This window comes from Pezoporus flaviventris, unplaced genomic scaffold, assembly GCF_033815535.1.
Source record: "Pezoporus flaviventris isolate CSIRO_AGI_PZ_B2104156 unplaced genomic scaffold, CSIRO_AGI_Pfla_v1 ptg000001l, whole genome shotgun sequence".
In the NCBI taxonomy this organism is placed as follows: Eukaryota; Metazoa; Chordata; class Aves; order Psittaciformes; family Psittacidae; genus Pezoporus; species Pezoporus flaviventris.
Window position 1 is genome coordinate 55,056,949 of NW_026892549.1, and position 12,060 is coordinate 55,069,008.

Genomic DNA, 12,060 nt, shown 5'->3' on the forward strand with positions numbered 1-12,060 from the left:
TCTAACAGAGGACAAAAAGGAAAGAATGCAGAAGTTTGGAAGTTGTACCCAGATTCCTGTATCACAATTTAATAGCCTAGTGCCAGAAAAATAGTTTTCTTATCAACTTTTGCATGAACATAATTTTAAGTCTTTAAAACAGTAACAAAGCTAGAGACTATCTACATTTGATTACAGAATATAATCTATGAGAAATTTCCATTTTTAATTGTTTTTACTTCCAGAACACCTGAGATCTAGAAATCCCCTACTTAAAAGAAAGAAAGTATGATTAAACGTATTCTGTCACATTATATGTATTTTATCCAATAACGGAAGACAACATTTTAACAGCACCGCTTTTGATTCACGCCAGAGCATTCAGCAGGAGTCAATTTATACTGCAAGAGAATAATGATGTACCTCAACTCATTTTAATTTCAATAATTGAATGAGGAATAGGAAAGCGTATTGAAAGGACTGTATTCTGGTCAAAGACTAATGAGAAAATAGTTTTGAGTCTCTGAGTCAGCGGGTGTCATGGTAACAATGCATTATCAAAATCTGATTAGCATGCCCAGCAGCTTTAGAAATGATAACATGCTCTTCTAATTGTATTTTCCTTTCTTTCCCCGTGATGAGTTTTATATTCCTAACAGGTAAGAGGTAAGGCAGCATTCTGTTTATCTGCAAGTTAGGATGTCCAGCATGCTCACAAATTCTGTGCAAACTGTTAGAATAGAACGATTCTCTTACCACCTTAAAATAAGAAGCTGAGTCTTCCATTTCTCTCCTCCAGTAACTTATTTAAGTCAAATATGATTTTATTCTTTTAAATATAGAAAATTCATTCTAAGGAGATACACACGAAAAGGAGAACACTGTGAAATGGAAGCATCTTAAGAAAAAGCCTATGTTTCATAGGAGAAAGAGACGCAAGAAAAGAGTAAGTGCATGTTTAATTCATCCCAGAAAGCATGACTCCATGTTCTTGAGTTTTTGAAAGACGGAGGGGATTTTCCTGTGTTTAGATGACTCTGTGTGTGTGCCTGCTAACTATTAAAATATCAGAAATCAGGAAGAACCACGTAATTGAACAGGGTATTTTTCCTTCTCGTGAAGGAAAGAGCTAATATTGTTTCATAAAAAAAAAACAAAAACAATGAAAATAAAAGGTTGCAGGTTTAATAATGCTCTTTTTATAAGTGAATCTCAGTGAGCAGCCTGGCAGACCTTTATTATGTTAACATTAAAGAATTCCATTGCAACTGCAGCCTTACAAATCTGATGGAGTCATTTTAACATACAGTCTCAGTCTTAATAAATGTTGGGGTCTTTTTTGAGAAAGAGTAAAATGGCATTTTATTTTTCAACAGAATGACCACGAAATCTACTTCATGTTTGGCCTATTTCCATGACCCTTGTAACCTGAATATTTATTTCTTACATTCAATGTTCACTTTAATTTATTAATCAGCTTCAAAACTTTACAAAAAGAAAGAAGGAGAGCTTGTATTCTTATTCTCTAAGTAAACTCAAATACTCATATGACAAATAATGCCTAATACAAGAAATCAACTTTTTTCTATTATTAATAATGGAACAATGTTTGTTATAATGCATAAACAGGGAGCAAATGAACACAGTGAGACCTAAAAAGCTTATTAATCCTTGTTACGTGCACTGGCACGCGGGCAGAGTTTAAGATACACAAAACACTAAAGGCAATCAATCTTAAGTCAATACACTGAAAGCCAGAGCAACATTTATCTACATGTTTGGAAATTCAGCAGTGAGCACAGGGTTACACTGAGAATACAAAGTCATCAGAGTAGACAAGTGAACAAAGAAAGAGCAAATAAATATGTCCCAGAAGGGATCAGTGCTTGTTCAGGGGACTGTTTGCACTAACCTTGGATTGAAGCAGCAGCCTGAAAGCCAATCAGTGTGACCTTCACCTGTCATGATGGTGTTCCCATCAGGTAAAGCCCACATTTTCCAGAGGTGATCATCACTGCCAGTGACTACAATGTCTTTTCGGGGATGTAAAGCCAAGCTACAACAGAAAAGAAAAGCACATTATATTCTGTATCAATTTCATTTTATGTTAAATACACAGCAGTGAGATTTCTTTAACTCGGGGCAACAGCTACAGAGGACTCTGATTCTAGATGGAAGGAACAAGTAGTGATGCCTTCTGTGCTCCTAAGAATTTAAAACACATGCTAGAGGAGTTTCTGCTACTTCTGAAGAAAACAACAAAAGATGCCTGACTTCCATGAAACCAGGCTTTTTTCCACCCTCTCCTGAGGTTTCAGTTGATTAAAACATTTGAATAGGCTTTAAAATACTTTGTTGGATTATGCTCTTACAAGCATGCAACTGGGTAATATATGAACAAGCCATACCAATATGAACTTCGAAGAGCAGTGGCTTGTCAGTCTGCTGCTGATGGCCAAAGGGAAACAGGACAAATGCTTTTGCTTTTTTTTTAATTCGTTATGCCCACAGGTCTAAAGTCTCCTACCACTGAGAAATAACTCAACTGATAATTCAATCCAGGATTTACAGTCTCTACCATCACTTTAGCACCTATTCACTGGGAGTAGGTCAGAAAATCCATTTCAATTCTATACTCAAAATGTGTTACATGTTTTCATTTTTTATTATGCAGCACACTGGCATGTAATGGAAATCATAAACTTATCACACACCTATACTGAAAACTCAGTTTATTTTTGATTTAGCAACTGCAGTGCAGCTTAAAATGGATCCAGGGAAGAAAATCAATCAGTTGGAAAGATAACAAGTAGTGTATTTTGTATGGATTTGGTTATTTGATTTAAATTATTGTAATGCTTTACTATTTGTTGAACATCAAAAAGTATCCAGGAGTTGACTTAAGCCACAGGAGTAGATTACTTAAACATATTAAACCTGGATTTCAGAATCAAAATGCAACTACAGGGAGAGGAATCATAACCTGCATGTGCTCCTACTTCAGCTGTGAATCAGAGCTCACAGTTTGCAGAGAAAAACACTTATTAGAACAGAATGAGAATAGAGACAATGATAAACAGACAAATTGGAAGAGAGGTCTTAGAATGCATATTATAAAAATCCCTTTTTTAATAGCACCTTTCTCTTGCACTCAAATTAATTCACAAAATTCCTAAACCAGACTTACAGCTTCCACTCTAGTTTGAAAAATAATTCCCTCTATCAAATCCATGCTAAAAGCATATTGATGAAACTAAGTTTTCATTACGAAACACACCTATTCTTGCAGTTTAAGGCAAAGTCTAGGAAGATTCCTACAGATTCATCAGCTGAATTTAACTGCTTGAGCAAGGAGCCTGGGTTTTACCCATTCTTTAGTTTCTTCAAGAGAAAAAAAAATATTTTTCTGTCTTTGTCTAAAGAAGAGAAAGTCCCTTTGCATTTATAGGCAGAAAAGAGAATGACGGAATGATCCATTTAAATTCTCCAGAGATGCACAGAGAGCAATCATATCACTTAGACTGGCCACAACAGATACCTAGAAGAGTAAGGAGAGAATAGAGATAAAAGGAGAGAATTAAAATGAAAGAAGGCATGCCAGTGGCCTGCAAATTACAGGGTGAGAACAACTGTCCCAGAATCCCTCTACTGTTGGAGATCAGTGACACACCAAAAATCCCACTGCTGTTTTCTGCACCATGCATAGGCACAGAGCATTGCTATTCTAGAGACCAGCTTCACGGAAAATAAGTGGGCTAATAAATACAAAGATAAATCCATATCAGGGCTGCTAAAAACCCTTCGCTGAGCCTTGAAAAGATAGGAGCTTCCTTTCCCACCAGTACGCACCTCACACAGAAGCGAGACTAGCACAGGAGGATCTTCTACTTGTTAGCAACAAGGTCCTAAGCTCCTCTGGATGTAGCAAGGAATGGCAAGGGAAAAAGAAACAGAAGTCGAGACTACAGAAGGAGAAAAGGATGCCAGCTGCAAAATGACTGACAGCATGTGCTACGGCAGGAAGATCCATCACTGGTTCAGGCCTGTCTATGATTTTTCAGGTTTGTGAAAAACTCTATCACTATGTTATTTGGAGAAAAAAAACAAGCAAGCAGTGTCACATGGATACAGCTTACATTTTTCTCTTAATCTATCTTACACATACCAGACACCCTCCAGTTTTTCACAGTATCACAGTATCACAGTATGCTAGAGATTGGAAGGGACCTCGAAAGATCATCTAGTCCAATCCCCCTGCCGGAGCAGGAACACCTAGATAATGTTACACAGGAATGTGTCCAGGCGGGTTTTGAATGGCTCCAGGGAAGGAGACTCCACAACCTCCCTGGGCAGCCTGTTCCAGTGTTCCATCACCCTCACTGAGAAGAAGTTTCTTCTCAAGTTTAAGTGGAACCTCTTGTGTTCCAGTTTGTACCCATTACCCCTTGTCCTATCATTGTTTGCCACTGAGTAGAGCCTGGCTCCATCCTCGTGACACTCCCCCTTTATATATTTATAGACACTTATAAGGTCACCCCTCAGTCTCCTCTTCTCCAAACTATAGAGACCCAGCTCCCTCAGTCTTTCCTCATAAGGGAGATGCTCCACTCCCTTAATCATCTTAGTTGCCCTGCGCTGGACTCTCTCCAGCAGCTCCCTGTCCTTCTTGAACTGAGGGGCCCAGAACTGGACACAATATTCCAGATGCGGTCTCACCAGGGCAGAGTAGAGGGGAAGGAGGACCTCTCTCGACCTACTAACCACCCCCCTTCTAATACACCCCAGGATGCCATTGGCCTTCTTAGCCACAAGGGCACAGTGTTGGCTCATGGGCATCCTGTCGTCCACTAGGACCCCCAGGTCCCTCTCCCCTACACTGCTCTCTAACAGGTCATTCCCCAACCTATACTGGAACCTGGGGTTGTTCCTGCCCAGATGCAGGACTCTACACTTTCCCTTGTTATATTTCATCAAGTTACTCCCTGCCCAACTCTCCAGCCTGTCCAGGTCTCGCTGGATGGCAGCACAGCCTTCTGGCGTGTCAGCCACTCCTCCCAGCTTAGTGTCATCAGCAAACTTGCTGATAGTACACTCAATTCCCTCATCTAAATCGTTGATGAATATATTAAATAACACCGGTCCCAGTACTGACCCTTGAGGCACTCCACTAGTTACAGGCCTCCAACTAGACTCAGCCCCATAGACTACAACTCTCTGGCTTCTCTCCTTCAGCCAGTTCGCAGTCCACCTCACTACCTGATCATCCAGTCCACACTTCCTCATTTTAGCCGTGAGGATGCTGTGGGAGACTGTGTCAAATGCTTTGCTGAAGTCAAGGTAGACCACATCCACCGCTCTGCCATCATCCATCCACCGTGTTATTTCCTCATAAAAGGCTAAGAGATTGGTCAAACATGATTTCCCCCTGGTGAAGCCATGTTGACTGCCCCTCATAACCTTCTTATCCTTGATATGCCTTAAGATGGTACCAATACCCTAACCCCACCCTCTAGATATTTCTGCTATTAGTCAAAGCGCATGCCTGTTGTGAAGCTTTTCCATCAGTTCTCTCTCTTATATTTTTCCCAAATATCTGCCTTCTCAGTTGCCAAGATGTGTTATACGGTCTAACTTCAATTGCCTTCAGTCCACCTTTCACTCAAAGGAAAATACTACTTCCTTCCAGATCCTGACCTTAGCCCTCCCAACTCACTTCCTGTCCAACTTCTGAAATGTCCAAACTTCTTCAGTGACTGCACATTCCTAAAGAGCTTTGAGACAATCCCTAAAGTGAATTTCATACGGAAGGAAGTATCTTGTCATCACTGTGGAGCCTGCAGATTTATTTTTCACAGGCTTTTCTTCTAATTGGAGAGCTCTTGGAGTTCTTGTAAAATGCTGTTGCTGCCCAATGTTGTTTTTTTTTTTCTCCATGCCATTATTACAGGCACACAGTGAGCGCTATTTAATTAACAGCAAATCTGCGACACGACTGTTGAGCTGTTTCTAAGAAAGGGAAGTCCATTCATCCAAAAGGCGTTCTATAGGCAACATTAATTAGGCACCCTTGTCTTCACTTCTGGCAAGCTGGCATTGTATAGATTTTTGCTTCATGTCTGTTCACAGGGTCTAATTATTTCCAGCACGGAATACTTTGGGTAGACTGCAATGGAAATCAATAATGGAACATATGTGATAGGAACATTAGCTTTCTCCTCCTCCTCCTTTGGGACAGAAATGGGATCAGAGGAAACGTGGCCAAGAGAAAAAAAACAAACCTTTTCAGAGTTTTGCTGCTATTGAGTATATAAATACCCGTGTTTACACAATTCATTCTAGCATTATAAGACATGCTCATCTCTTCAGCACTTGCCATGGGAGATATATAGTGCTCCCAGTAATTTGCTTTCAAAACAATCATAAATTATTTTATTTTGACTGAACCATAAATAAAAATATTGTATCTTCAGATGTAAAATACTTTTGGTCTCAACATGTGCTATATTTGATTTCACACACACAAAAAATCAACCTTCAGGTTAAAAAGTTTTAAATCCAAATCTGTCTGTGTAACTGTGTGTTTGTTTTAATACAAACACTAGCCACACTGCACTGAGCCAGGGAAGATTTCAGTCAGATGTGAAGGAAAACTTTCTGTTAATAAGGTTTCTGAAACACTGGAACCCATAGCCATCTGCCATCATTACCTTGTTCTTAAAGCTTTCAGCACAGCTATCGTGTATTACCTACAGATTACTTCCATTATGGTTAGGAGAAAGACTGGTTGGTGTCTTGAGGTTCCTTCAAGTCCTAAAGTAGCAACATTCCTATTGAGCCCTGTTTCATTCGATGCACAAAATACACAGTGCTTGTATGCGAAGGGCAATCATAAAACAATAAAGGCATTACCTCAACCCCCTGCTAAGTCATAACAGCAGTTAAATCCAATTGCACAGATGCAGGACAGTAAGGCACACAAAACCTCCTCTAATTTTAAAACCATTTTAGTGGCTAATGCATCTCACAAAATCACCACATATTCAGCCATTTTTACTAGCCTCCTACAGACCTCAAGAGATTGTAGAAATAAGAAGGCTCCAGAAATAAAAACCTAACCCAAGAAGTCTAAAAATTAGGCACTCTGAGAATTAAGAATGCAAAAATAATTACTAACTTAGTAGTCTAAGTGACTTATCCAGCCTCACCCAATTGCTCTGTAGCAGAAAGGAAGGAAAAATCCAGTTTTCTATGGTTTGACATATAGGAGTTATACATAAAAGTATGTTCTCAATATAGACAGCATTTAGCTGCCAAAATCTAATACAGCATTCTACTGACTAGCACTTGTGATATGTAATTATTAGAACTTAATGAGTTGATCAAATTTATTTATTTGCATTCCCGGATACGGGCAAAGAGGATTGTTGGTAATGCCAGTAGCTGCTTTCAGACCAGAAAGCTCTTCTGCTGCATTTCTTGATCCAAAATATGAGAGTAGAGGAGTTCCTCCGAGACTGAAAAAAAAAACCCTAAACCCAACACATTTTTCTTTATCACAGAAATATTTTAGCTAATGTGTTCTTACACAAGAATTCAGCCTTATTCTTGATATTTAGCACAGGAAATTTCAACCTGAGAACTTATACATGGGCGAAGTTATAAGTGGTTGAAAAAAAAAAGTTATAATGAAAACTGCTGGGAAATGGCAAGTTTTTCTTTACCAGTGGTTTTTCTAGGTGTGTTGGAATGGAAGAACAGAGAAGTTCTGAAGGCAAGAACGTACATAACACACACTGAATTCTGGAGGATGGCTACTGATTAAGGACATGGAGCTGTTGGAGCAAGTCCAGAGGAGGCCACGAGGATGATCAGGGGACTGGAGCACCTCCTGTATGAAGACAGGCTGAGAGAGTTGGGGCTGTTCAGCCTGGAGAAGAGAAGGCTGCATGGAGATCTCATAGCAGCCTTCCAGTATCTGAAGGGGGGAGACAGGGATGCTGGGGAGGGACTCTTCATTAGGGACTGCAGTGATAGGATAAAGGGTAAACTTAGACAAGGGAAGTTCAGGTTAGATATAAGGAAGAAGTTCTTTACTGTTAGGGTGATGAGGCACTGGAATGGGTTGCCCAGGGATGTTGTGAATGCTCCATCCCAGGCTGGACAGAGCCTGGGGTGACATGGCTTAGTGTGAGGTGTCCCTCTCCATGGCAGGGGGGGCTGGAACTGGATGATCTTAAGGTCCTTTCCAACCCTAACTATTCTGTGATTCCATGATTACATGTGGAGGATCGGTACTGCTTCCTTACCTCTGCAACCGTGCTCCAAGGATCTAATTATCAGCAAGATGAATCTCTAAAATTGACAGATAAAGGGGTAGAAGACCGCACAAAAAAATTAATATCAGTAGAAAGGCCAATTATTACCTCAAGATGGACTGAAAATCCCTTTTTCTTTCTGAGCAGGAAGGCAGGGACAGGGAAACAGGCAGTTAACCCCTTTGTTCACCACACCTTTTGGCACATCTCTGATTTTCCTCCGTATCAGCATCAGGGCGGTGTAGTGAGGATGAGAATGAGAAGAAAACAAAAGCAAACAAAAGCATTTTGCACAGGATATAAACAGAAAGCTGCCCGCACCATCGGCTTCTGTGAGGAGAGCTGAGGGCGGGCCCGTGCCAGGAACAGCCTGATCCAGCTGATTTGCACTGCCTCTGCCGCAGACCCAGCACAGCAAATGGCGGTGCCTGTCTGTGAGTGACCAGTGGTGCCTCTGGGAGAGCCCACCAAGGACATGCACTGGCGCAGGCTGCCCAGATGGAGTTGTGGCTGCCCCGTCTCCAGCAGCGTTCTAGGCCAGGTTCCTGAGAGGAAAGAGAAACGTGGGGAAACAACAGATTCAGAAACACGAAAGACAGAGGAGTCCTGTTCCAGTGCCATTTGGAGCTCCTGCATCGCCCACAGGCAGCCCAAGCTGGATCAACTTTCCTGTCAGGAATTGTGGCCCACAGAGCCCCATTGTGGCCTTTTCCTAAAGGACTGAAGCCGTGGGGAGAGCCCGGACCAGAGCAGGGGAAAAGAGGGAGAAGAAAGGAGGAGCAGAAACTGCTGTGAACTGACCATACCACCCTGCCCCTCATGGAAGGGTTGAGGGGTTTGCAGCAAAGGCCTGCAGTGGAGGGGCAGGAAAGGTGCTGCTTTCATGTTTATCCGTTTCTCACTACCTGAATCTGTTTTAATTAGCAATAAATGAAATTAACTTTCCCCCAGTTGAGTCTGCTTTGCCCACAACAACATTAATGGTCCTTGCCTTGAGCCATGGGCTTTCTCAGCCTGTTTTCTCCTCCTGTCCTGCCAAGGAGGGCGAGTGCACCAGTAGCTGGGTGGGCACGTGGCCCTCAGCCAAGATTAACCCACCAATAAATCAAAACCAAACACATCACAAAAGCCTAATCAATCATTTTGCCTGCTACAGCTTATCCTAATATGTCTTCTTTGCACAGCATCTCCCTAATACAGTTATTTCTGCCACCTTTTTATCTTGGCTTGAGCTATCCAGTCTCACCTGCCAGCATACTTCAGCAGTAATTATAACCCTGACATTTAATTCCAGGTTCTATTATGCAAAGGTAGTGTAACTGAAAAGCGTAACTTTGCATCCTTGCAATGAGGGAAAACACTTTTTAAAGAGAAAATAAGAACTAAAACAATTAAAAAAAAAAGAGAAAGCAGGAAATGAAAAAAAAAAAGAACCAACATAAAATGAACATAAGTAGAGGAAAATACTCATAGCACAAAACTCATATCTTTTGTTTCATTTATGTAAATGCCCATCTGGATGTCAGTGATAGATCTCACCCAGAACAATGCTTAAAAATCTCTATCCTGTCTAGTGAAATTCCTGGCTGCTTCCCAAGCTCCTAGGATTCAGGATTTAGGAGGGAGAAAACTTTCTAGGATCTCAACATATCTGTAGTTAACCTTCTAGACTGCCCAGCAGATCTTTGAAAATAATTAGAAAATGCTCTTCCAGAACCTTAAACCTGTACCTCTAAAAGGCCAAAAGGCTTCATAATTTACAGTGGTAGCTTCTTGTACTCATTCTATTCACAATGTACACAAAATCTTCAATCTTAGCTGTACAGCAGTAGAAAACATATTTATTCATGTGAAGAAGTGGAGTAAATTCACACACTTCCTCACTTGCCCAAACCAGCTCTCCTCCCCACAAAAAACTTCAGAAAGTGAACACTCCATACAGCACACAATGCCTCCACATATAATTGTACTAAACACATTGTTATAACTCACAGATATAGACACAGCTTTAGTGATTAATTAATAAAGTCCATTTTGTGATGCTCGGTCTTTGATCACTTTCTGTTTATCCACTCTTTGTGCAATTATCAAAACACATTAATCTGCGTTAGCTGACTGTTGTAATCTACCTGGCTATTACCACATTAGATCTGATAATGCACATGCTGGGCCAGTGGAAAATAATTTTCTTCTAAACAACAAAGTTTGGCCCTGCATCAGATCTTAGAAAAATTCAAAATTCTCCTGCTGATCTGCATGTATTCTGTTTAGCTCTCAGTCCTTTGAAGATATATGTACATTCCTGAATTATGCACTGATGGCATCTTGGTGATTTGACAACATACCAACTTAAAAACATAAATAATCCTTTTCAAGATACCATCCTTAATCAGATCAGAGAAAGAGGATTTTTCTAGAACCTGTGTAATAATATGCACATTGTTTATGTCATTACAGTATTGTGTACTGTGAATCTCTGCAACCTAACACTAAGCCTTTCATCTAAAATGCTTGTAAAGAACAACTGGCATCACTTCTTAGAGAATCTTTACTTATTCATTCCTTCCTTTTGCTTACAAGGCTGTTGATAATTACTGCTGGCCAAAATAAAAATGAAAAAAGAATCACTTAGTCTACAATGTCAGCTGTTACACACTACAGAAACAGGGCATTTCTAACCTGCCTTAAGCCAAAGCAGCAGGCAACTCCACCTTGCTCCACAGAGAGAGCCAGTGTTTATTTTCAGTCTGCAGAATCCATATATATGTATCTGAATCAATTTTTCAAGCTTAGTCAATTACTTGGTACCCAGCGTACCTTAAGGAGAAGTAATTAAGCCAAGAAGAAAAAGAGAGCATGACAGTAGTGACAAACAAGTAGATGCAATCAAATGTTAAAACATTGATGTCCCTTCCAGATATCTTCCCTCTGGAGTGAAAGCTGTATTTCCTCACCTCTAATGATTTCTACCATGATTCATACTGCCCATTATCATGTAACTAAACTTCTAATATCACTTCCTTTATGAAATATGCTATTCCACTTTCTTTTAGGAAAAGTCAGTCCTATATGAGTATTAAATTACATCACTGGGAATCGCATAGAAACAGGATCAGCTTACATCTGCCATGTCTTGAAGCCAATTCTGAAAGAGTTGGCAGCCCACAGGACAGCTCTTTAGAGCAGCAGGGAAGAGGCTATAGGCAACCAGGGTTAGACCAGGGGCAAAGGAATAGCCCCTATAGTTTTACACTGCACCTGTGGTTGTGAACCACTTCACAGAGAGAGAAGCAAAGGGAAAGGCAATGTGGGCAAACTTACATAAGATTTTCCCTATTCAGTATATCACTGTTGCCTCTTTTTTGGCCCGTGCATTAGGTACTTGTTGGGTACTGAGATAATGGCTTATCTTCTTTTGTAATGAAAGACAAACTGCTTTCCTAAGAGGCAATTTTAGCCTGGCCAACTTGAAAAGATGCAGATTGCTTTCACAGAAGCTTTTACCTGTGGCCTGGTTTGAATTAGTTTTCATCATTACTGTTAGCAATTCCCAGTCTTCTGTTGCATGGCAGCTTTTTCACAGATGATTAGGAACAGTGTTGTGGTGTATAAGAGTTTGGAATGAAAACTACTTGAAACTTGATAGTTGGTAAATTCTGTTAAATTATCAAGGTTGATAAAAGAAAATATTTAAAGATATAACTTGCAATTAGAGCATCAAACTGTCAACTCCCATTTCTAAATTAATAAGGAACCAAAGCATTAA

At 40.3% G+C, this 12,060-nt stretch overlaps 1 protein-coding gene across 1 annotated transcript in view; it reads right to left on the bottom strand.

Moving 5' to 3' along the window:
• The window catches only part of SPAG16 (sperm associated antigen 16), a 432,785-nt gene that overhangs the window by 214,334 nt on the left and 206,391 nt on the right, over window positions 1–12,060 (bottom strand). Inside the window, exon 11 of the mRNA XM_061458176.1 lies at window positions 1,892–2,035. Within this exon, the coding sequence (XP_061314160.1) occupies window positions 1,892–2,035 (144 nt within the window). The remainder of the gene's footprint in view (window positions 1–1,891; window positions 2,036–12,060) is intronic.